General features: G+C 48.0%; 1 protein-coding gene across 1 annotated transcript; it reads left to right on the top strand.

Moving 5' to 3' along the window:
• YPEL1 (yippee like 1) lies at positions 1 to 26,221 on the top strand. Its single transcript, XM_027575562.2, has 5 exons — positions 1 to 160; positions 16,576 to 16,858; positions 21,043 to 21,086; positions 21,757 to 21,865; positions 23,057 to 26,221. The coding sequence occupies exons 2-5, from the start codon at positions 16,742 to 16,744 to the stop codon at positions 23,144 to 23,146; spliced, it is 360 nt and encodes a 119-aa protein (XP_027431363.1). The 5' UTR covers positions 1 to 160; positions 16,576 to 16,741; the 3' UTR covers positions 23,147 to 26,221.
• The last annotated feature ends 945 nt before the right edge of the window (positions 26,222 to 27,166 follow it).

The raw sequence follows: 27,166 nt of genomic DNA on the forward strand, positions 1-27,166 counted from the left end.
CCGCGGGGCGGCGGCGGGAGGATGCCTCGCGCCCTGCCGAGGCGCCAACGGCCGCAGCGCGTCCCGGGCCGCGCCGGCGCCGCCTGAGAGCCGAGCCCGCGCTGACCGGGGCCCGGGCCGGATGGGCGCTGCGGGCCGGGGCGCGGACCGCCGAGCGGCCGTGAGTACTGGCGGGCCTGGACACTGTTGCGCGGGCGGCTACTTTGTGGCGACCCGAGGCTCCTGCGACTGCGGGCGGGGCCGGAGGCACCTGTTGGGCGTCCGAGCCGGCGGGCGGGGCGCGAGCGGGCCGCACCTGTGGATGTTTTTGTTCTGATTTTTTGTTGTTATTTGGCTCACTCCTTGTTGGAGCAGACCACAAAGCCTAATCTTTGATTTTGCCCCCCTTTCTTCCCTTCCCTGCCTCCTCCCCACTTCAGCCACGAAAATTACAGAGAGAATCAACTAGATGCCTGATGATAATAGGCTTTTTTCCTCTTAAAAAAAAAAAAAATGTTGCGACCGGGGAGGGAAATGAGGACAAAAGAAGGCTCCTAGGAATGTTTACTAAAAGAGGGGGATGTTTTCAAGTTGCCCACATAAAGATCGTGACTAAAATGAATTGTCCTCCGTATCAGTTCCCTGCTTGTAGCACTAGGCTTTTATTAAAGCACAGCTTGCAAAAGCCATAGCTTGGGAAACCTGCTAAGTAAGGTCCCCCTCCCCCAGGCCTGCCTCTGATTGGCATCTTTGATGCCAGATAATGTACTGAGTTCCAGGATGGAGAAAAAGGGGGGGGGACTGTAATTTCATTTTGGAAAGATAATGGCTTTGGAAGACATCAGTTTCCCCACCCCCAAGCTTTTTTGTTCAGTTGCATTTCTTTTTCCTCTTTCTAGCCAGATCATACACTTTAACCTGTTGTTTCCTTTGCCAAGAATGTTATTCTTTCCACCCACCTCACTCCTAAACTCCTACCCAAGCCTCAAGAGGAGGTTTACCTCCTCTAGGGAACTCTTCCAGGTGCTTCACCTGAGCAAGCTGCCCCTCTCCCACCTGTGCACCCTCCAGCCTCTGCACTGTTCTAGTAGATGAGTCCCTGCTCCGTTCCAGGAGCTGTACTGGATGCTGGGGTGGTTGGCTTTTGCAATGGTGCATTCGATCCCCCCTACCCCTAGCCCCAGGCTCTTGGGTGACAGTAGTGGCACACTTGAGGAATGCTAATACTGAGGCTCTCCTGGACCGTTATGCTCCCTCCGCTTGCATCTCACAGGGTTAGAGTGTCTTCTACTTGCAGGAACCTCCCAGAGGTAGGACCAGAACAAAATCATCTCCTACCACAGACCTGTAGCTTGGGGTTTGGCCTCTACTGGGCACTTAAGAAAAAAAAATAATAACTGAATAATCTTAATTACCAATATGAACAATAGCCTTTGCTTTTTTTTCCCTCTTTTTAAAGATTTCATCCTTAAGTAATCTCTATACTCAATGTAGGCTCAAACTCAAAACCCCGAGATCAAGAGTCTCATGCTGCACCAACTGAGCCAGCCAGGCACCCCAATAATAGCCTTTGCTTTTTAAACAAACTTCTTGTTTTGGAATAACTTTAGATTTCCACGAAAGTTGCAAAGATAGCGCAGACAGTCCCAATACGCCCCATGCCCAGTGTTCCCCGTTGTTAACGATCCTCCACTGCCATGGTGCATTTGCCAACATGAACAACTGATATGGAGACATTCTTGTAACTGAAGTCCAGACGTTAAGTCTTACCATTTTTGAAGCACTGGAATGTGTAAAGCTCTTTCTGTTGGAAGCAGTGTTCCTATAAAGTCTGTTCTGGATTTCCTGCCTGTCGTCCCTAAGTTTCACAAGGACCCAGTGTCCAGGGGGCAGGAACGAGGGTGGAGAGGGCAAGGGACTGCCATAGAGTTTAAATGTATTTTTCCCCCTGGGAGACTGATAAATGGAAACTAGAATACGAAGAAGCAGTATTCTTAGTCTGTAGCATAAATAACCACTTCAGCCTCACAGAGCTGTTCTGACGCAGAGCTGGTGAAACCAATCCCCAGCCGCTGGGAATGCTTGAAATGCTGAGGTCAAGTTGCCAGTAGAATCTGCCTGGTTGGTTAATGCTAGGAAGATATAAAATTGGCATTTCAAGAAGCTACTTTGCTAAACTTGAATAACACAGATTCTGTTAACCTGGGAGCCCCAATTCAAACACAAAGAAGTGAGGAAATCCCTACTGTTAACTAAGCCCATTTTGCCTATTTATTGCTATCCCTTTTATTTTGTGAGGGCACGTCAGACTGCATAGTGACATCTGTTCTCAACTTGCTGGGTGTTTGATTTTTGCCTTTTCCACGTGTTCTTTTAGATCTAGGTGCCTGATGTAACTTCAGTAGCGACTCACCTACATTTGTAGAAAATATGAAAACTTTGAAAAAAAAGAATAGAAATCATCCTTTCAGACCATTCTCTGATGCGTTTCATTTGAGTTTAATTTGGTTTTACATTTGTAGAAAAGTAGTTAAATCTGCTAATCAGCAAAACCTCTAGGGAGTGGAAATTTTGACATGAGATTTTGGGGGAGGTTGGGAGAAAGTTCTAACCAACCGAGAGATGGAGGGCTAAGGGTTCTGGGGTGGACAGCATGAGTTGGATTCAGAAGAGAAGTCCCCATTCCTCCTGTGATAGAAACTCTCTGAAAAGCTGTCTGCTGGTGATAGTGAAATGAAAATCCTGGAGCCAACCCACTGTCATCCACACCCGGGGAAGGGGCCCTTAATCTGGCACCTGAAGAGCCTCAGGACCGGGACCAGGACTCCTGGTGGGGCTTGTGAGGTGTGGAGATGCGCTTGCCAATCCTCTGTCCCTCTGACATGACCTCTTGCGTGATTGTCTGGACCACCCTGTGAATCGCAGTTTACCCACATTTTACAGATAAAGCAACAGCTTGGCTTGAGGTTCCACGCCACCAAACACGAGGCAGGGTTTGAGTCAAGTGCTCTTGCAGCTGTGTCCGCCCTCACTGTTGGCAGCCTGTCTCTTGCCAGACCTCGCCTCCTGGCTCCCTTGTGCTGTCACGTGGCTTCCTGGTGTTGGCACTCTCACCCCCGAGCACTGGCCCACTTCGATTGCTCTTTGCATCTCTGGTTTTTCCTTCTCTTGCCCCAACACAGGCCCTCAAATGTTTGATTATGTCCTTTTTGCATGTGATTAAATCATTATAGGTTAAGACTCCCACCTTCTGTCCTGCTTCCATCAGCCTTCTGGGTCCCACCCTTTCAAGTGAGAAGGGCAGTGGCATGTGGGTAGCTAGCACCTTGGTCTCTCCCCCTGTTGATAGCAAGCAAGCCAGTAACCTTTGCTAGGAAGTGTCCCTAGGCCCTGACTCTGGGGAACTTTGTTACTGTTGGAAAAGAAGAGCTCCGTGCAAACACATTAATCAGTCTTGCAGACAGGTGGTAGGACTGAAGAAATCTTGCCCCTCCCAGTGGGCCTGCTGATCACCAAGCCTGCAGTTCCTGAAATGTGTGGAGAAAAGCCTTTCATCCTGTAATTCCAGTAAGAAGGCAGACCGTGTGTGTGTGAAGGGAAGCTGGGTCTGCCAAAGGCAAACTAGACTCCTGCTATTGCCCTTTGACATGAATCCTTCCAGGCCTTTCCATGCCCGTGCTGTGTGTGTGTGTGTGTGTGTGTGTGTGTGTGTTTGAATAGTCAGTACATGCATTCGGTATCAAAAATCTAAGGTTACCGGGACGCCTGGGTGGCTCAGTTATTAAGCGTCTGCCTTCGGCTCAGGTCATGATCCCAAGGTCCTGGGATCGAGCCCCACATCGGGCTCCCTGCTCAGCGGGAAGCCTGCTTCTCCCTCTCCCTCTGCCTGCCACTCCCCCTGCTTGTGTTCCCTCTCTCGCTGTCTCTCTCTAATAAATAAAATCTTTTTTTAAAAAAATCTGAAGTTACCAAAAACCAGATGGTGAAAAGGAAGTCCCCCGTGCTTCCTAGCCCCCAGCTCATGTCCAAGGGTGTGCGCCCCAGAGCGCTGATAGGTGTTACCAGATGGCTACATCCCAGCCAAGTCCTCGCCAGTGGTGGTATCAACTTTTTAAAAATCTTCGCCCACCTGCTAGGTTGTCAGACCTACCAGACTGCCTTTAATTTGCATTGATGAGTGAAGTTCACACCGGTTCATGTGTCTGCAGGCATAGTGGTCCAGGGCGTAGACTCTGGCTTTGAATCCACAGCTTCCTAGCTCTGGCCCCAGTTTCCATATCTGCACAGTGGGACTAATAAGAACCGCCACCTCTGAAGGTTGCTGCCAGTTCATTTGGTTCTCGTGGAGTCAGCTGCTTAGAATGGCGTTGGCCTGGCCTGGGGGTCTCTGCAGAGCCCCCATGTTCCCTTTTCCGTGGAGGATGTGGAGGTCCCTACTCGAGCCACCCACCTGGGGTCCCACTTGCACCATGAACTCTGGCTGAACGCTTTGTGTGCCTGGTGCCTCTTTCCTCCTCACGGGGGAAGTGGAGGGCTGGGACTGAGCCTATCTGCCAGGTCGTGGTGGTGCGGGGAGGTGGCGTGGGGAGTAGAGAGAATAGGTGTCCCAGGGTGTGGGGCCCTCGGGAGCCTCCACTCCAGCCCAGAAATGTCAGAGCTGCTTGGTTGGGGCTTGATTTCTCAATGTTTTTGTCTTTAGAAGTGTGGTAACAGCACCATATGGACATGGGCCTGATTCACGTTCTCTTAAAATAATTATACATGTTTATTTTAGGAGAGAAATTTCTGGAATCCAGAATATTGTTTTTGCTCCAAAAAATTACCCCAGAGTAGTATCTTCTGGGGGGATGGTTGCTGCCCTCCAAACCTAGGGGAAACATAATGTCCTGTAATAAACATGATTCACTGGATCCGTTTGCCTTTTGATTACTTCACGACGGCTCCTAACTTGCCAGTAGATCCTGTTGTAAAAGCCCATTTTGCACACTGGTTGCCTGAAAACTTGGCCATGATTTCGCCAATGCCACAGTGGATACCCAGTTTAAAAGCCTAGTAAAAACACAACCTGATACACTTCTTTGTGAGCACGAATCCAGGACCCCCTTTGCTGGGTGGTGACGGGGGTGGCGGTCAGGATGTGTGTGCATGAGGCACACTCCTGCCTTGGAAGGGTTGGCCATGAGTGCCTAGCACGGACGAGGCTCAGTAAAGGTGACAGGAGCCCATGAGGAAGGCTGTTCCACAGAGACGGGCCTTCTGGACACTGGCGGCTCCTCAGGCTGAGGTCACCCGGGGCGAGGGCCGTCCCTGGAGGCCTGCAGTCGAAGGCGCGCAGCCTTGCCGTTGAGCAATTCACAATAAGCAGAAAAGCCTTGGCAAGTTGCCACTTTGAAAGGTGTTATGTTGTCCCATACAAAGGGAACCGCATGTGAGCTAAAAATGAGAGGTGTTACCCCCATTCTTATTATGAATAAAAGTGAAATCACTTTTAAAGTAATCTCTAGGGCACCTGGGTGGCTCAGTTGGTTGGGCGACTGCCTTTGGCTCGGGTCATGATCCTGGAGTCCCGGGATCGAGTCCCACATCGGGCTCCCCGCTCGGCGGGGGGTCTGCTTCCTCTGACCCTCTTCCCTCTCATGCTCTCTGTCTCTCATTCTCTCTCTCAAATAAATAAATAAAATCTTTAAAAAAATAAAAAAAATAATCTCTACACCCAGCATGGGGCTCGAACTCACAACTCCGAGACCAAGAGTTGGTCTCTGCCAACTGAGCCAGCTGGACGCCCTGAAATCCCTTGTATCAAGGCTGGAGGGCAGTTTCTGTGGGTTCTCCATTCAGCCACGGGGAACCGTGTTTCTGCCACTAAAGGGGCAGGACTCTCAAGACCTGATGAGCCAGCTGATGCATGGTCTGAGATTCCCGTCTCTCGGCCCCTTCACTGCATGCTTTTAGAATCATTAGAGGGAGTCTGAGGAAGAAGGGACAAAACTGAAGGCTCCTTTCGATAAAGAGGGAAAAACTCAGGTGAAGGTATTAAAACACTCAACGTGAGTTCAGTAAGAAGTCAGGTCAGGAAGTGCCTGGGCTGGATCAGTCGAAGCATGGGACTCTCGATCTCAGGGTTGTAAGTTCAGGTGTGGGGCCTACATTTTTTTTTTTTAAAGATTTTATTTGTTTATTTGAGAGAGAGAATGAGAGATAGAGAGCACGAGAGGGAAGAGGGTCAGAGGGAGAAGCAGACTCCCCGCTGAGCAGGGAGCCCGATGCGGGACTCGATCCCGGGACTCCAGGATCATGACCTGAGCCGAAGGCAGTCACTTAACCAACTTAGCCACCCAGGCGCCCGTGTGGGGCCTACTTAAAAAAAAAAAAAAAAAAAAATTTCCCTACTTATGGGTCATCACCAAATGGGACGGGGTGCGTGTGTGGATTGACAGTGTCTGTGGGGCCCATGTAGGACATGGGGTGGGAGCTGGGCTGCTGCAGGTGGGATCCATCCAAATGGACCCTCATCCCCATGACCTGCCTCCGCGACTTCCCTCAAAACTGGGAGGGATGCCAGGGTTCAAATTCACAGAGTGCCCAGTAGTTTGGGGCAACAGATAAAATCCGATAAAATGTACTGGGGCTAAGGTGATGGCTTGAAAAGTTTAAGGTTTGGGAATCACTGGGAATATCAAATACAATCAGACTTCTTCAGAACTCCCTTAATCCTTGGTTGAGAAGACTTTTAGTGGAGAAAGAAACAGAGCTTCCTTTTGGAGGACGGATGTGTAGGCGTGGGTGTATGTCCCTTCTTTGGAAACTTCCTCCACAATATTCTTGCGAGCTGGTTTTCTCTGTTGGGAAATGGGACGAACCATTAATTTTTTTTTAAGATTTTATTTATTTATTTGACAGAGAAAGAGACACAGCGAGAGAGGGAGCACAAGCAGGGGGAGTGGGAGAGGGAGAAGCAGGCTTCCCGCGGAGCAGGGAGCCCAATGTGGGGCTCGATCCCAGGACCCCGGGATCATGACCTGAGCCGAAGGCAGACTCTTAACGACTGAGCCACCCAGGTGCCCCCGAACCATTAATTTTTATTTCTGGTATAAAATAGGATCCAATTTTGTCTTTTCCTGTAGACGGGTATCTATAACATCCAGCACCGTTTTTGGAAACCTCTCTTTTCTGCTGTCACTGTATCTGGTGTCCATCTGTGCATAGGTCTGTTTCTAGGCTCTCTTTTGGGTCCCATCCGCCCATTTTCCTGTCCCCCACCAGCGCTGCCCTGCCCCGTGACTGTGGAAAATGGCAGGACTGCTCTCTGTCAGACTCAGGTATGGAATGGGCTTCCTTTGTGCTCTTCAAGAGCATCCTCACCAGTTTTAACCTTTGACATGATGGGGCTCAGGACGCACTACCCTAAAAATGTCACCTTGGCATATTGAGTATCTTAAGCTGGAGAAATTTGAGAAAATGCCAGAAGGAGGAAGGTCATTCTGACCTCCCCTTTTGCCCTTATTCCCTGGCACAGGTCATAAGAACCCCCATAGGAAAGGTGTCCTCCCTGTACCAGGAGGAGGGAAGACATCCTTATCACCAGAGACAGGGAATTTGGGGCTGAGAATTGTGCACAACCTTGTTAAACCTACAGTGTCTTTCTAGTTACTTCCTCACCATGGACTGCCCCCTAGACCAAAGCCGTCTGCCTTGTCAGTTCTTCACAAATAGTTTGTCAAAGTGGTAGAAAAGCTTCCTGCTCTGCTGCTATTTTGGTTCTTCATTCTCTTGTGAAGGTTCCCATGTACATGGAAATGTTCATAAAATCTGTGTGCTTTTCTCCTGCTAATCTATCTTTGCCAGTTTAATTTTTAGACCCAGCCAGGGGCCCCAAGAGGGTTGAGGAAAACTTTCCCTCCCCTATAGACACTTGTAGGATAAGTTTTTGAATCCAATCTCACTGCCTCTCACTGGCTCCCTGGCTTGCATATGCGTGCGTACACACACACACGCACACCAACACACCAACCCATCTTTCTGGATTTTGATTTGAATTGCATTTAATTTAAAAATTACTTTGGGGGGCGCCTAGCTGACTCAGCAGAGCGTGCAACTCTGGATCTTGAGGTCATAAGTTTGAGCCCCACGTTGAGTGTAGAGATTACTTAAATAAATTTTAGGGGCATCTGGGTGGCTCAGTTGGTTAAGCATCCAACTCTTGGTTTCGGCTCTGATCATGATCTCAGGGTCATGGGATCAAGTCCCGCATCAGGCTCTACATTCAGCAAGGAGTTTGCTTGAGATTCTCCCTCCCCCACTGCCCCTCCCCCTGCATGCACTCAAATAAAATAAAGAAAATCTTTAAAAACAAATAAAGTTAAAATAATAAAAATAAAGGGCGCCTGGGTGGCTCAGTCGGATAAGCGACTGCCTTCGGCTCAGGTCATGATCCTGGAGTGCTGGGATCGAGTCCCACATCGGACTCCCCACTCGGCAGGGAGTCTGCTCCCTCTGACCCTCCCCATCTCATGCTCTCTCTGTCTCATTCTTTCTCTCTCAAATAAATAAAATATTTTAAAAAATAAATAAAATAAAAATTACTTTGGGGAGAATTCATATGTTTACAATATCTTCCGGTACTGATCTTGGTATATCTCCATTTATTTACGTATTCCTTATTGTCCCTCAAAATTTTATACTCTTCTCTGTCAAGTCTTTGAATTTATTCTTAGATACTTTGTACTGTTACACTGTTGCATAAGTCTATATTTTCCATTCTAATCTGTATGCATTGTTGCCTTGCGGAGCTGGCTGGGGCTTGTGGTAGGGCTGTGTGGAAATGGTATAGAGGCTCATTCCTGAACTCAGTGAGGATGTTTTCTAAGTCTTACCATGAAGCATGATGTTCATGGTGGGTTGTTTCATTTTTATAGATGTCTCTTAACAGATAAGGAAGTTCCCTTATATTCTTATTCTGCACGGAATGTTGTTAGAATTGTGAATGGATGTTAGATTTTATCAAATGCTTTCTCTGCATCTGTTGAGATAAACAGAGAACAATAGGTGGTACATTGTATTAACTACATTTTCTGACGTTAGATGATTTTGTATTCCTGTGATAAAGTCAACCTAATTGTATTTTATTATCCTTTTAAAATAGTATTAGATTCTGTTTGGTAAAGTGATTTAGGATGTTTGCATCTTGGTTCATGAGAAGAAAATTGTAGTGAATTTCATTCTTGCACTGCCCTGATCAAGGTTTTGTATCAAGTTAAGCTAGCTGGTTCATTCCCATTTCTTTAATGTTTATCAGATTGTTCAGGTTTGCTGTTTCTTCCTGAGTCCCATTTTTCAGTTATGTTTCTTCTAGGAATTTATCTGTGTGGTTTACATTTCAAATATATTAAATTGATCACAACATCCTCTTACCCATAAATCGCATCCAAAGAAAGTGATACTCCATTTCCATTTCTGCCAGGTTATTATATCCGATCTCTCCCCAATCAGTCGAACAAATCTTTATCAGTTTTATCAGTCTTTTCCAAGAACAAACTTTTGGCTTTGTTGATCCTCTCTTGCATATCCGTGTTTTCCTTGTCTGTTGCATAAAATTTTTTCCTGTTTATTTCCTTCCTTACATTTTCTTTGGGTTGTTTCTCTGTTATTTTTTAAACTTTTTTTTTTTAAGATTTATTTAAGACAAAGACACAGCAAGAGAGGGAACACAAGCAGGGGGAGTGGGAGAGGGAGAAGCAGGCTTCCTGCTGAGCAGGGAGCCCGAGGCGGGGCTCGATCCCAGGACCCTAGGATCATGACCCGAGCCGAAGGCAGACACTTAATGACTGAGCCACCCAGGCGCCCCAATTTTTTAACTTTAAAGATGGGTGTTTTTTTTTTTTTTTTTTTTTAAGATTTTATTTATTTATTCATGAGAGACGGGGGGGGGGGGGAGAGAGAGAGAGAGAGAGAGAGAAGCAGAGGGAGAAGCAGGCTCCCAAGGAGCAGGGAGCCCGATGTGGGACTCGATCCCAGGACCCCGGGACCATGACCTGAGCCGAAGGCAGACGCTTAACCATCTGAGCCACCCAGGCGCCCAAGATGGGTGTTTACTGTTGGTGGGAATGCAAGCTGGTACAACCACTCTGGAAAACAGTATGGGCGTTCCTCAAAAAGTTGAAAATAGAGCTACCATACGATCCAGCAATTGCACTGCTGGGTATTTACCCCAAAGATACAAATGTAGGGATCCGAAGGGGTACCTGCACTCCAGTGTTTATAGCAGCAATGTCCACAATAGCCAAACTGTGGAAAGAGCCCAGATGTCCATCGACAGATGAATGGGTAAAGATGATGTGGTATGTGTGTGTACACACACACATACACACACACACACACACACTCACACAGGAATACTACTCAGCCATCACAAAAATGAAATCTTGCCATTTGCAATGATGTGGATTGAACTAGAGGGTATTATGCTAAGTGAAATAAGTCAGTCAGAGAAAGACAATTATCATATGATCTCACTGATATGCTGAATTTAAGAAACAAAACAGAGGATCATAGGGGAAGAGAGGAAAATAAAACCAGATGAAATCAGAGAGGGAGCCAAACCATGAGGGACTCTTAATCATAGGAAACAAGCTGAGGGTTGCTGGAGGGGAGGGAGGTGGGGAGATGGGGTAACTGGGTGACGGGCATTAAGGAGGACACGTGATGTAATGAGCACTGGGTGTTATATAAGACTGATGAATCACTGAACTCTACCTATGAAACTAATAATACATGATATGTTAATTGAATTTGGTTTGAAAAAAATTCTCTGGGGCGCCTGGGTGGCTCAGTTGGTTGAGCGACTGCCTTCGGCTCAGGTCATGATCCTGGAGTCCCGGGATCGAGTCCCGCATCCGGCTCCCTGCTCAGCAGGGAGTCTGCCTCTCCCTCTGACCTTCTTCCCTCTCATGCTCTCTCTCTACCATTCTCTCTCTCTCTCAATAAATAAATAAAAATCTTAAAAAAAAATTCTCTGGGGGGAAAAAAAGTAAACCTTAAAAAAAAAAAGGCATCATCACAGCAAGATTCCCTGTGTTGCCATTTGACACCCACACCCACTTCCCTCCCCTCCTCAGCCCACCCCTTAACCGCCGGCATCCTCTAATCAGTTCCCCATTTCCATGATTTTGTCACTTCAAGAATATTATATAAATGGAATAATATAGTATGTCACCTTTGGGGGTTGGCTACCCCCCCATTTTTTTAAGCATAATCCTCTGAAGATTCCTTAAGGTTGTGTATGTTAATAGTTTTTTCTTTTTTAGAGCTGAATAGTACTCCAGGGTATGGATGTACCACTGTTTGTTGACCTGGCTTGTTTCCAGTTTCTGGCTATTATGAATAAAGCTGCTGTATACATTAAAATAAATAAAGATAGGTATTTAAGGGCACCTGGGTGGCTCAGTTGGTTAGGAGTCTGCCTTTGGCTCAGGTCGTGATCTCGGTTCTGGGATCGAGCCCTGCATCGGGCTCCCTGCTCAGTGGGGAATCTGCTTCTCCCTCTCCTTTTCCCTCTCTTCCTCAACTTGGGAGCTCTCTCTCTCTCAAATAAATAAATAAATAAAATCTTAAAAAAAAAGATTAGTTCATCAGTTTCACCTGTCATATTTTCTAATCTACATCCTATAAAATCATACATTTCCCTTTAAGTACTAGAAAGTAGTTATTTTATTATTGTTTAATAATATTAATAAAAATATCTTCTAATTTCCATTCTTAGACCCATGGGTATGTAGAAGTACATTCCTTTCTCTCCTCAGATTATACTTTTTTAAATATCGGAGAATCATTGACACACAATATCCTATTAGATTCAGCTGTACATCATATTGATCTTTTTATTGATCTAGATATTTTTATACATTTTGAAATGATCCCCACCATAAATCTAGTATCCTCTGTCCCCATACAAAGTTATTACAAAGTTACTGACCATATTCTCTATGCCATACATTGTATCTCCATAACTTCTTTATTTTATTAACTGGAAGTTCGTACCCCTTAATCCCCTTCACTGAATTTGCCCATCCCCCTACCCAGTCCCCTCTGGTAATAAACCATTTGTTTTCTGTATCTGTGAGTCTGCTTCTGTTTTGTTTTTTCTTTCATTTTTTTGTTTAGATTCCACACACAAGTGAGATCGTATGGTATTTGTCTTTCTCTCTGACTTACTTCACCTAGTGTAGTACTGTTGACATTGATCCATGTAAGATTTCATGGTGAGACGGCTACATAGTATTCTATTGTGTATATACGCCACATCTTCTTTATCCATTCTTCTATCAATGGACACTTGGGCTGCTTCCCTTTTCTCCACATCTCGCCAACTCTTATTTTTTTTGTCTCTTTGATAATAGCCAATCTGAAAGGTGTGAGCTGATAGCTTACTGAAAACTACAATAGAATCAAAACTAGATTGGTATTTCCCAGATGATGAGTGATGTTGAGTCATCTATCTTTTCATGTGGCTGTCGGCCATCTGGATGTCTTCTTTGGAAGAATGTCCATTAAAGTCCTCTGCCCTTTTTTTTTTTTTTTTTTAGGTAGGCTCCACACCCAACATGGGGCTCGGACTCACAACCCCGAGATCAAGGATCGCATGCTCTTCCAACCGAGCCAGGCAGGCACCCCCCTGCCCATTTTTAATCAGGGTATTTTTTTTAATTTGTGTTAAGTCCTTTGTATATTTTGGGTATTAACCCCTTATCAGATGTATGATTTGCAAATATTTTCTCCCATTTCCTAGGTGGTCTTTTGTTTTGTTGATGGTTTCCTTTGCTGTGGAAAAGCTTTTTAGTTTGATATAATCCCATTTGTTTATTTTCTCTTTTGTTGCCGTTGTCTGAGGAGACTGGTCCAAAAAAACATACTGCTAAGAATGATGTCAAAGAGCTTACTGCCTATGGTTTCTCTGAGAGTTTGACAGTTTGGGGTCTTACATTCAAGTCTTTAATCCATTTTGAATTTATTTTTGTGTATGATGTAAGACAGTGGTCCAGTTTCATTCTTTTGCACCTAGCTGTCCAGTGTCTCCAAGACCATTTATTGAAGAGACTCATTGTGTATTCTCGCCACCATTGTCCTAGATTGGCTGTACATGTGTGAGTTTGTTCTGGGCCCTCTGTTAATTCCGTTGACCTGTGTGTCTGTTTGTGCACTGCCTTGATTACTGTGGCTTTGTCGTATAGTTTGAAATCAGGGACTGTGATACCTCCAACTTTGTTCCTCTTTCTCCGGATTGCTTTAGCTATTGGGGTCTTTTGTAGTTTTATACATATTTTAGGATCCTTTGTTTTATGAAAAATGCCACTGGTATTTTGTTAGGGATTGCACTGAATCTCTAGATGGCTTTGGGTCGAATGAGAATTTTAACAGTATTCTTCCAATCCATGAGCACAGAATATCTTTCCATTTATTTGTGTTAGAGGTACATTTCTGAATTTCTAAGCATACAAAGATTTTTCTTGTTCTGTTTTCCTATTGATTTCCAACTTAAGTGTACTGTGGTCAGAGAATATACTGTGTTTTCAATTTTTGGAAGTTGGTTGAGACTTGTTGTAGGGCTGGCTTTTGTAAATGTGTGCTTTGAATGAATGTGGATTCTGCAGTTCTTACAGTTTTCTCCATGTCTTTTAGGTTCATCGCATTGTGCACATCCTCTCTGGCTGTAATCATTTGTGTTTGTTCTATCAGTCACTGAAAAGATAGTAAAATATAAATATATTTATACTATATATGCTATATTTTAAGTATAAGATAAATATGTAATAAGTATACCACATTTACACACCATAATCAGTAATCTTATTTTTTTTAAACTGAGCTTTATGCCCAGCATGGGGCTTGAACTCACGACCCTGAGATCAAGAGTTGCATGCTCAACGACTGAGCCAGCCAGACACCCCCAGTAATCCTATTCTGATTGAAGATTTATCTATTTCTCTTTGAAGTTATGTCAGTGTTTGATTTATATATTTTGAGGCTTTGTTATTAGGTAGTAAGATTTACACTTGCTATTTATTTCCCTGCTATTTTTAGCATTATGAAGTAACCCATTTTTCTATCTAGTAAAGTCTTCCCTTAAATATTATTTAAGGGAAATGTTAATATATTAATATGGTTTTTCTTTTATTATTTGCATATTGTATCTTTTCTGTCCTTTTACTGCTTTTTTTTTAAGTAATCTCTACACCCAACATGGGCCTCAAACCCACGACCCCAACATCAAGAGTCACATGCTCTACCGACGGAGCCAGCCAGGTGCCCAATCCTTTTACTACTTTATTTTTTTAAAAAGATTTTATTTATTTATTTGAGAGAGAGAGAATGAGAGATAGAGAGCACGAGAGGGAAGAGGGTCAGAGGGAGAAGCAGACTCCCGCTGAGCAGGGAGCCAGATGCGGGACTCGATCCCGGGACTCCAGGATCATGACCTGAGCCGAAGGCAGTCGCTCAACCAACTGAGCCACCCAGGCGCCCTTTTTTTTTTTTTTTTTTTTTACTACTTTAACTTCTTTATTGTGAATCACATGCATATAATACATAAAACAAATATATTGTTAGTAAATAATTATAAGCCCTATGTCTGTGTTGCCACCATCAGGTTTCCAGCCTTATCTTTCAGCCAGTCTGTGTCCTTATTTTAAGGTATGTCTCTTACAAACTGCATCTAGATGAATTGTTGAACTCACAGCTCCAAGATCAAGAGATGCATGCTCCACCAGCTGGGCACCCCCTTTCTTGTGTGTCCTTTTAGACTGACATTTTATCATTCACTGATACGCCCCTTTGTAGGTTTGGAAGTTACACAGTTAGGTTTTGTTGTTACAGAAATTTCATCCAAATCACAACATGTATCCTTACTTTACCAGAATCTGAAGCTTAACCTATACTTTTATCTACTTTTTTGAATAATACAAGGACTCTAGAAATTTTTCAGCAGAGCTCCCACCCTGAGTTACTGTGCTCATGTATTACAGTCCTATCTTTTTCTTTTATTTTTTTAGGGAAGGGAGAGAGGCAGAGGGGGTGGAGGAGAGAGAGAGAGAGAGAGAGAGAGAGAGAGAGAATCTTAAGCAGACTCCACGCCCAGCACGGAGCCTGAGGCCAGACTCAGTCTTACGACCCTGAGATCACGACCTGAGTGGAAATGGAGAGTCTGACAGTTAACCGACTGAGTCGCCCAGGTGCCACCTACAGTCCTATCTTTTCAAAGCTCTACGAGACACTGCTGGTCTGTTTACCCAAGGACTTACCATCTTCTTTATTCGCCATTCCTTTTTTTAGACTCTAACGTTCTCTGTTGTTTTTCTTGTGTCTGAAGCACATCCTTGCACCTCCTTTAGTGATATTTTGCAGAAGTCAAACTTTTTAGTGGTCTGAAAATGTCATTCCGGAATTCTTGAAAGATATTTTCACTGGATATAGAATTCTGGAATAGCCATTATTGCCTTTCAGGACCTTAAAGGTACCTTCCCCGACTGCCTTCTGGGTTCTGTTGTTCGGTAATTTTCCCTCCCCTTTTGGATCCTTCTAAGACTTTTATTTCTCTTTCTTTGGTGTTCTACAGGTGCTCTGCCCCATTTTTCTCTCACTTTACCTTCTGTAAATTTAAATATGTGTCTGGGCCTTTGTGTCATTTGCAGGAAATCAAGCCACATCAGTGTTGTGGATGCTTTCCCTTCTAGTTTCATCTAACAGTTTATAGTTTTCATTCTTACATTTAGGTCTTTGATCTACTTTTGAGTTAATTTTTGTATATGGTGTTAAATAAGGGCCCAACTTCATTTTTTTGCATGTGGCTAACCAGTTTTCCCAGCACTGTTTATTGAAAAGACTGCCCTTTCCCCATTGAATCATCTTGGCACCCTTGTCGAAAATCATTTGACCATATAAAGGGTTTGTTTCCGGATTGATATGTAACTTCTTCAGGATTAATTAAACTGGATCCCTCACGCATATTCATAAATGTCATGGTGCTTTGAGTCATTAATTCCAGGATTCGGGACAAGCTGTGTGCAGTGCTGCTGGCCTCACTCAGACAGGAGGCTTGTTGGCTGTTCTTTCTTTACATTTCCTGAAGCTACATGCGGCCTAAAATACACTTAATCAGATGTTTTTCTCAAAGTATTTGTATGTAAAAGTAGTTCACTTTGCCACTTCCAATGACATTTAGAATGGTGAAACAGTGACTGATATTAAAGAATCCGATCTAGTTCTGCCCCTCAACCCTATTCCTCAAAACACACACATCCTTTGTTCTTTTTCTTTATTAAGATTTTATTTATTTATTTAATTGACAGAGAGAGACACAACGAGAGAGGGAACACAAGCAGGGGGAGTGGGAGAGGGAGAAGCAGGCTTCCCGCTGAGCGGGGAACCTGATGCAGGGCTCGATCCCAGGACCCTGGGATCATGACTCATCCGAGCCAAAGGCAGTCGCCCAACCAACTGAGGCACCCAGGTGCCCCATCTCAAAACACACACATCCTAAACATGCCTCCTTGAAGTATTTTCGTTCCCTCCGTAAGCCTCTGCTTTGTCTTGATTCGTTGACAGGTTGTGACATTTTTCTCTCATCCCAGCTGTGTGGACAGTGCCACACGCCCTCCGAACAACAACGGCTCTTGCGTGCATCTTTCAGTGTCTCTTTTGTCAGAGAGCCCAGCAGAGCCACCAGCCTTCCAGTGCCAGCCCTGAGCTGAGCGAGGAGTGCCCAGCCGAGATGGTGAAGATGACAAAATCCAAAACTTTCCAAGCTTATCTGCCAAACTGTCACCGAACATACAGCTGTGTCCACTGCAGAGCCCACCTGGCCAATCATGATGAGCTGATCTCCAAGGCAAGTGTTTGTGTCTGGGAAATGACGAGATCCTTTTAAGGATGATCGTACCTGCTCCGCAGATGAATGTTTAACCATCACATGACTTCCTGGGTCGGTTGTGTTCCTACAAGTCTAGAGCCTTCTGGGCAGCGTTGATGAAAGTTTTGTGCGTGATTGAGTGTGACTGCACTGTGATCCTGGTGTGATGTTGGTCATGGTGTTTGCACAGTGGGTGGGTTTTGGAGGGCTAGGCAGCTGGGACAGAAAATTACAAAAAGCAAGATGAGTAGTTTACTTGCCAGAGCAGTAAAGTTCATGTAAAACCAAAAAACACTGAAGGAACAAAGGAAGTCTAGAAAATCTGGGGAAATAGTTTAATAATAGGGAAATTAAGAAATGTTAGAATGCTTAAGGAGAAAACAGGCTATCATGGGGGAATGGGGGCAATTGGATCTTTTTGAAAAATACCCAGGAGGGATGCTGTGAACAGGCCCCCAGCAGCTGCTCTGGGCACTCTGCAGGGCCTGGAACAGCCTCGTGGATGTGAAAAGAACAGTCCAATTCATTATTATTAAGTTGCACTCCTTTTTGGCAACATGTGAGGTCTGTGATCAACCACTTGAGAACGTCTAAAACGACAGATGAGCGAGTGTGCTCTCGGGAAACTGGGACCGTTCTCTCCCACCCATCCTCAAGGGTCACGACCACCCCCCCCCCCCCCCCCCGCCCCTGCCAAATCCTCACAGGTCTGCCTTCCTGGGCTATGTGAACCTCCTGCTCCTTCAAAAGCAAAGTCTATCAGGAAGTTGTGCCTCTCAGGAATCTCTGCTTAGGCTTCTTGTTTTACTCAGAAGAACGCTCACCTGCTTGGGTTTTAACTAGGTCATCATGCGCGGCCGTCTCATTTCTGTTCAGCATCTAAACCTAAACGTGGAACAAGGCAGAGTTTCTGCTGTGGCTCCTTTGTCCATTCCTGGTGGCCTCCGAGGCAGGCTCCGGGTGTGTCACGGCGTCTGAGTTCACGGAGGGCAGAGCCGCTGCGGGGCCTCCACAGGGAGCCGCGTGGCCTGGTGGCCCCCCCGGAGCCCGGGACGGCGGCGTCGGGCGCCATCATGGCCCTTGTTCTGAAGCGTGCGGCGAGGACCCCTGCTGAGCTGGGCCCAAAGGAATTTGAGATGCTTCTTTGAACGAGCCCGAGAGCCATTACGCCGTGTTCTTTTTTTTTTTTTTTTAAGATTTTATTTATTTATTTGACAGAGAGACACAGCGAGAGAGGGAACACAAGCAGGGGGAGTGGGAGAGGGAGAAGCAGGTTTCCGGAGGAGCAGGGAGACCGATGCGGGGCTCGATCCCAGGACCCCGGGATCATGACCTGAGCTGAAGGCAGACGCTTAACGACTGAGCCACCCAGGTGCCCCGGAGACCTACTTTAAAAAAAAATTTTTATTTATTTATTTATTTGAGAGAGAGAGCAGCACGAGACGGGGGAGGGTCAGAGGGAGAAGCAGGCTTCCCGCCGAGCAGGGAGCCCGATGCGGGGCTCGATCCCAGGACCCTGGGATCATGACCTGAGCCAAAGGCAGACGCTTAACCGACTGAGCCACCCAGGCGCCCCGTTACGCTGTTTTCTGATTACCCGAAGAGTAGAGGCCCGCTAGGTGGCAATAGCCGTGACCTCACCCGAGCGGAGTCCTGCCGGGAACCCGGGCGCCCCCAGCACACGGGCTGCCGAGGGGCGTCGGACCTCGCGCTTCAGCGGGTGGTCCAGGCAGCGGCCACTTTTCCTTCCCTACATTGTTTGTCCGTAGCGCTTCCCACGTAGAGCAGAAGCCGGTTCGCCTGAGGGCAGGGGTCCTGACCGGGGTTCACCCGCCTCCCGGGCCGTCTTTGTCAGTCAGTGATGCCCTGGCCCAAGGGAGTTGTTCCCGGGGCAGGCGGGTCTCGTTGTTGGGAGGCTCTGGTTTTATCTGTGGGCCACGGCCAGCGCACCACCTGTTTCCGTGACGTTTTATTGGGCCACCGCCACGTCCATGTGTTTCCACAGCGCGGAGGGCTGCCGTCGTGCCCGCCAGGGCACCAGAGTCCTGACCGCAGAGGCTGAGCGGCCCCCAGAGCCTAAAACGCTTCTCAGCGGGCCCTCGTTTACGGAGGTTTGCGGGCCCCGCTCTAGTCTGAATTCTGTCTAAAGCCGAGCCACAGATCTGGCCACATCACTGATCCCAACCCTGTTTAAAAAAAAAATAAGGATTTGTGGGGGAGGCGGGAGAATTTGCAGAGTAGGCAAGAGAATTAGGAAAATTGGTCTACAGAACTAAGGGCTGATAAGGATGTGGGGGGAAGCCCGTAAGTGGATTATTTGCTAAATTGGACACCAAGTAATATTCCTAATTCTAGAAAGCCAGTTGAAAGGGAAACTCTTATAAAGGGTTTTTCTTTTTTTCTTTTTTAAAGATTTTATTTATTTGAGAGAGAGAGAGAGAGAGAAGGGGGGGAGGGGCAGAGGGAGCAGCAGACTCCCCACTGAGCAGGGAGCCCGACGTGGGACCCTGAGATCATGACCTGAGCCAAAGCCAGATGCTTAACCAACTGAGCCACCCAGGTGCCCCTCTTTTTTTTTTTTTTTTTCCTTTTTCTTTCCCCTTTTTTTCCTCTGAAAGCTGTATATTTCAATCAGAACACTGCTCGCCTCAGGCTAGGTTATGCCGCATAACAAAGAGCCCCCAAACTGCAGTGGCTTAGTGGCTTAGCAGGGGGGGTCTCTGTGTTGCTCCAGCGAACATGTGTCTGGGGTCAGCGGGGGGGGGGGGGGGGGGGGACACTGCTCTCTACTCGTGGAAGGGACTGCGAGTCCTGGCACAGCTCAGTGTCATGTGCATGTGAGGCAGGGACGGATCTGCTTTCCCCTCCTTACCCCTGATTCCATTCCTTCTGCTTGTCTCTGTTAGTCATGTGGCATACATGGTCTCTCTCTCCTCTGTAAGAACACGGTTTTCCCTTTTCCCTTTTGTTAAGATTTTATTTATTTGAGAGAGAGGGCGCATAAGCAGGGGAGGGGGCAGAGGGAGAGGGAGAAGGAGACTCCCCACTGAGTGTGGAGCCCGCTGCAGGGCTCCATCCCAGGACCCTGAGATCATGACCCGAGCTGATGGCGGATGCTCAACGACTGAGCCACTCAGGTGCCCTATGGTTTTCCCTTTAACTGAAGGGCCCCCACGACATGGCATTTTATGGATAGCTCTCCTTCACCTCCCAGGGTCTCTCTCTTCTCATACCCTCTCGTGCCCAGCTGCTTCCGTCCCCCTCTTAATGTCTGCGTGAGTCCTGGATGTGCGTGCCCTTGTTTGCTCACTTGTCGGTGGGTATCGCTGTCCCACCTTTTTGCAATTGCAAACTTGCTGGTCACCATTCTTGTCACACATTTTCCTGTGTGCTCTGGTTGTTTGTCTTGATAGTGGATTCTTGGGAGTGGGGCAGCTGGTCACACAGCGTGTGCCTCTTACATTTAGATATTGTCACCCTCTGCTCCAGTCTACATTCCTCACTGTCTTTTGAATTTGTGCTGTGATAGGCAAAAAAACCCAAAAAAGTTCTCTTGATTTGGTTATTTTTGAGGTCCCTGTGTTCCCTTCGGTCACTTGAGCCTGGCACCAAAGCAGACGAGCCCCCCCATCTGCCTAAGAGGGAACTCCGAGAGTGAAGGGTGCGGGCGCTAAGTCTGGAACTGACCCAGTACCCTGTCCTCCCTCCTTTATCATCCCAGACTACATGAGTATGCTACCAGCTGTTCCTTGGCTTACAGCACTTTCCTGGGGGAGATGTCACTGGAAGGTCCCTTCCTCCAAGTAAGGGGTCATCTTGGGATGTGATTTTGCTTTAAATTTCAGTGGAAAAGCATGGGAACATCCCCTCACCCCTACTGTCTGACCACGGTGGTGCTGCTTGTCCTGGCCAGGGGAATCGGGACGCTGAGCAGCCCTCCGGGGCTCTAGGAGCACTGTGACTTCTGGGTCCTGTGTGGGGTCCGGGGCGCTGGGGGCCTATGGTCCCTGCTCCTCCTGAGCACTGCTCGAAACGCCCCGCGAGGCGGCCCTTCCACTCACGTTGAGGTCCATGACCTGAAACAGTCTCTCCACCTTCATCCCAAAATGCCAAACTCTTCATCTTACCGCAATAAATCTGTTAAAACCTTTTCTTCTTTGCAGTCTTTTCAGGGAAGTCAGGGACGAGCCTACCTCTTCAATTCTGTGTGAGTACTACTGCCACTGGCCATGTGGACATGCTGTGTTCATGGTCAGATCACATTTAGTGCTTCTGTCCATCCCTGCACTTTAATTACTCAAAGCCAGAATATGTAGATAGAATTCCCCAGTGGGCTAGAATGACCCAGTGGTTTTGTTTTTGGTTTTTGGTTTTTTTTTTTTCCTTAAGATTTTATTTATTTGAGAGGGGGGGAGAGAGAGAGAGAGCACGAGTCGGTGGGTGGGGCAGACGGAGAGGGAGAAGCAGACTCCCTGCTGAGCAGGGAGCTTAACTGACTGAGCCACTCAGGTGCCCCTAGAATGACCCAGTGTTTTGATATAATCTTCAGGAATTTCTTTCTCTCTCTAGTGTGAGAGTTTGGGGGAGGGGTGTGGTCTTATCTGAGAACGAGCTCCCATACACGGTGTGGTCTGTGACCCATTTGTGGTGGGTTTGATTTTAACCACGCTCCATACAGAACTGTGGTCACTGTGAATGCCGTCTTGGGATTCTCCTGGGGAAATAAAGTTGTTCCTTCTCATGAAAGGTGGTGGGCAGGGGGCGGTGCCTCTGGTAACCAGTTAGCTGGAGAAAGAACCATCCATGGCGGGGTGGAGGGGGGCCGGTGGAGAGTTGTGGGGGGATCCTGAGCGCTGTCCTTGCCTCCTCCCCTGCAGGGTGAATGTGGGCTGCGGCCCTGCGGAGGAGAGGGTCCTTCTCACTGGTCTGCACGCGGTCGCAGACATCTACTGTGAAAACTGCAAAACCACGCTGGGGTGGAAATATGTGAGTACCCGTCCACACCGGCCTCGCAGAGACTGCGCAGACTTCCACGATGAATAAAACACACGTTACAGAAACAAAATTTGCAAAGGAATAAGACCTCCCGCTGGAAGTGTCAGAAAATCCACGTTCTTGTAACAGAATCTCTTTTGAGCTGATTAAAGATGGAGGTCCCCACGTGGGAGGTCCCCACGCTCACCTCACTCCCAGGGCGGGGGTGACAGCCACGCTGGTTGGGAGAGCATGTGGCCCCACCCTGCAGACCTGTGCCCTCCGAGGGCCCCCTGGAACGGGGGGAGTGTCCCCCACACAGGTGGCTGGTGACGTTACTTTGCGGTAGCAGTGACAGCAGACTCCACTGCGCGGTGCTCGGTGCAATTGCTGCCGGCCCACGGGGGGCTTGGCCCATGGGCAGCTTCTGCCCAGCGCCCCCCCCCACACACACACACTCCCTGCTCCCATTGTCCCCCACCCCTCCCGTTGACTCCCAAGTTTGTCCCCAGTGCCCCTGACCACCCCTAGTGGCATCTGAGAGGTGCATGTGGGTGTGGCTGGTGCCTGCCTTCATTCAGTTGTCCTCTGCAGCCATTCTGGCCGGCTTGGTCAGGGCCACCTGTGCTCCCTCTTCCTAGAATTCCCGATTGTTCCTGCTCTCCGTATTCTCCATCACACATGAGGACACGCAGTCCCCAGCATGGAGACGGGCTCCGTGAGACCTGCGCAAGCGCGCACATGCACGCACTCCCCCCCCCCACTCCACCGCCAAGCCCTATTCTGTTCCACCCTCACTGCCCATCTGAGGGTCTCCTCTTCCTCCAACATCTTGAACAGTCCCGGGTGCTTGGTATAGTTGCCTTCACTTGCCTTTTACCTGCAGTCCCTGCAAGGAGTATCTTGCTCCTCTTCCTACCTCCCAAATTGCCTTGCGCATGGTAGGTGCTCCGGGACAAACGTGAATTACCCTCCCCTGTGAGTTGATCTGTAAGGTAAGGAGTAGAGCTGGGCTGTCCTGGCCCGCCCTGGCTTATCACCGAGACAGACCGACCCTTCCCCCGTCCCTGGTCTGCAGAACAAGGAACACCTGGGGAGACTTGATCTCATACACTTATTTTCTTTGCCAAGAGTGTAATGAAGTTGAAAAGTGAAATCAATTCTGCCCTGAAACCTTCTTTCTACTTTTTTTTCTTTTTCAAGGAACATGCCTTTGAAAGCAGTCAGAAATATAAGGAAGGAAAATTTATTATTGAGCTTGCCCACATGATCAAAGACAATGGTTGGGAGTAAAGTGAAAACTTTGTTCTCTTCCGAATGCTATTTTGTGAAAGAGACTGTAAGTGTAACGGAGGCATCCTGGATGACAGTATTTCTTGAACTTGAACGTTACGGCGGGCTGGCCTCTCCCGGCCGTTCGGGTGGTAAGGTGTCCCTCCAGCCTTTCTCCTGTTGACGTACATGGCTGTTTCTGAAATGTTTCAATGACCTTTTGCTAACTTCTCAAGTTCTAGAGAAAGAATTAACCAACTGATGACTTACCTGTCTAGTTAATACCTTCTTTTAAGATAGAGTTTGCCTGTGCTCCTTCATGTTTCATAGAAAACCAAACCAAATTTCCGCAGACCACAGGGTTAGGGGCTTTTCGGGGAGCAAGCTCACGCCCCTCTTTTTTTGAGTGAGGGTACTGTAGGCCACTTTTTTTCTAATTTGTGAAACTACAGATGGGTTATTCCTCTTGCAGATGAGCTGTTAAGGCATAGTGCTCATTTAGGAATCTTCCAGAAACAGTCAAGAAATCTATACACCAAGGGACCTTTTTTTTTTTAAAGCCTTGTTGAGAACTAGAAGACACCACTGATTACATTTTAGATAAGCTATAAATAGAGAAATCTGTCTAATGGAACATCTTGTTTATTTAAGCCAACAGCCTTCTTATCTAGAAAGCAAGCGTTAGCAAAGACTGTCCCAGAGGGCCGCAGGTGCGCATGTGCGTAGGGCTGCAGTTCGGCAGGGCTCTGGAAGTGGGGCTTCTGTGGTAGTTGCTGACGGGGCGGTCCACGCAGTTAGAGGTTAACGCACTGGACCGAGTCAAATCGGATTTCCTTTTTTATTCTGTTGTACTTGAAGAAAAAGAATTACTTTTGCATATGAAAGAGGCCAGAACTAGCGGGATGAACTTCCAAACTTGAAATTTGGGAGATTATTTTAAAATTTTTTTCAGGAAAGTCAAGTTCCAAAACAGATTTAAACTTTGTAAATGAATATGGGTCTCCCGTGCCCCACTGGTTCTGTCTCTTGAGCTGACACAGAAGGGACCTGGGCGGGCTTCTACGCCCCGTGTCTCTGCAATGTATTTTAAGTTCCGATCCACCTGTGCCTCTGCAGGGAGAGGGCACAAGGCAGGGTTATGGCCAGTTTTCAGAGAATGGAGGCCAAAAATCATTCCCAAGTAAGTTTTGGTTTTCAATATTCTGACCTGACTCCGGCTGCTGGGCCCGGCCTGCTGCTCCAGGAGTCTGTTGGGGCCTTGCGTGTAGCATGGCATGAAACTCCTGAGACCCCGGTGCTGGGGGCAGGAAAAGGGCCCGGCAAGGCAGGGAGAGAGAAGGGCAGTGCACCCTGGCCCGCAGCTCTGAAACCACCTGCAGAGAAGGTCAGCCCAGGGGCGAGTGTGAGCTGGCCAGGGAGGGCGAGAGAATGGCTTCCAGTCCCTGGGAGGTCCCTTCCCTCCCACCAGCCCTCCCCTGAGCCCAGAGCCCACGGCCCTGGCAGGCACTGGGCTCCCCTGACTGGTTCTGGCACAGCTGCTCCCCTAGAGCTTCCCTTTTGGCACCCTCTTTCTGGCTCAGAGCGAAGCCTTGGGATGTGGGGAGATGCGGCGCCCGAGTTAGCGTACGCACGTCTCCAAGTGTCAAGGGCAGATCTTTGTACAGCTGTGTGAGCTTCTGCGCGTGCAGGTACTCCAGCAGGCTGCTCTTCCCCGAGCTGGCGTCCCCCGCAGATTTCGGTTGTCCCAGCACAGTCCCCTTGTGTCTAAGTTCACGTTCAGCTGTACGGCCTTCAGGCGCCCGGGCCCGCACACGCGCGGCGCACTCGCTGCCATGCTCCGAAATCCGAAGACGCTTCGCCCTCAAGCTGGCCACGTGCAGCGTGGACATCTGCGGCTTCGGTCCTTAGCGGCCACTTTGAAAGGACAGAAAGGCCCCTTCATTGAGGAGTGAGTACTCATCATTGAAAACATCGCCTAAACTGACGTTTCTCTTCTCGCCTTGGTTCCTCCGTGAGCCTCCGTGCTGCGCCCGAGGCCCGGAGAGGATGAGGGCCGGGGGGTCCCGGGAGCGCTGAGGGCAGGGCTCCCGAGCGCTTCCCAAGCTCTTCACTTAAACTGAAGAATCTTCTCGAATTCTTCTGACCGAGTTTTGTGTATACTAAACCTATATTTAAAGCTTTTGTATGTTCTGGGCAAGTTTACTGCTCCTTCGATTTGAGCACTTTGGTTTTTGTATTGTCTTTTGTGATGGCATTGAAACATTTTTACTAGTGGTCTTAGGCCTTACTTTGTATATTTTTTTTTTGTAATCGATACCAACGAAAACGCTTACCACCTTTTTTGTTGGTCTTCTGAGAAATCCAAGCTCCTTTCGAAACCAAATGAATGGACTGTGAGCTGGCTTCAGGGAAGGACATTCACGAGACCACAACCAGATGTGCTGGTGAAGTGTTGGAATGTTCCACCCTCTTAAATTCCTAAACAGTAAATATCATCCTGTGACTTTTATTTAAATTATTTAAAATATTTTTTTCCTTAAAGAATGGGAGGTGATGCCAGGATCATAAATGCATTTAACTTAAACTATGTAGTGTTCTCTGGCACAGCACATCTGCTTTAGAAGTGTGGTTTAGTTTTGTTGCCATTTTATATATACATATATATAGTATTTTTGTACCTAATGCTTATTCTTGATGGCATCTGTCAGATATTAGGCAAGATCAGACATGGGAATTTTTCCAAAAGCCCTTTAATTTACCTGAGGACCTCACCAGGTACTTATAAAAAATCCAAGTGGTTTTAATATCTAGAAAACTAATTTAAGTTCCAAAACGACCTACAGCAATGTAAACCCTCCTTTGTGAAAGGCTCTTGGGTGCACCTGCAGCCCAGGGTGGCCTGGCCGTCATGCCTTGGGCCAGGTTGGTGTGGTCGCTGGGCACAGCTGGAAGGACGGACAGATGGACAGCAGCCAGAAGGTTTGCCCCTTGGAGCAGGACTGCCACGCTCACATGCACAAGCCTCCTTCAGCCTCCATGTCCAGCCCTCTGTCCTCTGTGTCTTTGTGAGGTTGAAAAATAAAGCTTCCACTGTCAGATGGTGTCCTTCCCGGTAGCACCTCCTGTCTCGGGCGCTCTGCTCTGATGCTGGGAGCTTTGGGTCTGGGGGGGTCTCCGAGATCGTCCTGTGTCCACTCTGGTCCCATGTGGTGACATGAGCCACTGGGCTCCCCACCCGGCAAGTCTGGGAGGAGGGTGGGGGGCTGGTGCATGTAGCCGGAGAAAGCCTCACCTGGGGTCCCCCCGCCCCTAAAGGCTGAGGAGTCCGGGAGCCGTCTGGGACCCTCCCTCTCCAGGGCCTCCACCCCCACCCGCACCCTGAGCCACTGGCAGCTGTGCGTTTACACGGCTGTCCCTGCGCGCAGCCCTCTCCTGGGTGAACAGGCTCTTGGAGGCATCCTGGCCACAAACACTGGAGTGTAAGCCTCTCAGCAGCTAACTGATGTTGCGGTGTAGCCGGGAGGGGTCGTGGTGAGGAGGTCGTGAGGGAGGACGACGAGGGCCTGGCCCCGGGCAGAGGGGTGAGCGGGCGCTCTCTAAAGCCCTGGCCCCTGGCTGCAGCCACAGGCAGAGGACTGCGGAGGGACAGGGTGCGTGGGGAGCACAGCCCTTGTTCTCCATACACAGGACAGCCCGTGACTGGTGTGAAGCAAGAGGACAGCGGGCGGACGAGCTCTGGGAAGGGGGCCCAGATGGCACCTGCGTGGACGTGCACGAGGGGCTTGAACGGAGGCAGCGAGAGACCAGGCTTGGGTCTGGGGTTCAGCATCAGAGGTGGAAAAGGGGGAGCCCAGGTATGTTCTGGAGCTGCTGTGGACACTTGCCGATGGATTTGAGGTTTGGGTGAAGGAAAGAAGAACCAAGGACCAAGCCTGAAGTTGGCAGTGTGACCAGCTGGTTGGGGGGAGGGGGGTCATGGCCCGTGCCAACCCGAGGACAATAGGCCTCGGAGTGCATGTGAGGGGTGGGCAGCTGTTGCCA

The sequence above is a fragment of the Zalophus californianus genome, chromosome 14, assembly GCF_009762305.2.
Source record: "Zalophus californianus isolate mZalCal1 chromosome 14, mZalCal1.pri.v2, whole genome shotgun sequence".
Taxonomy (NCBI): Eukaryota; Metazoa; Chordata; class Mammalia; order Carnivora; family Otariidae; genus Zalophus; species Zalophus californianus.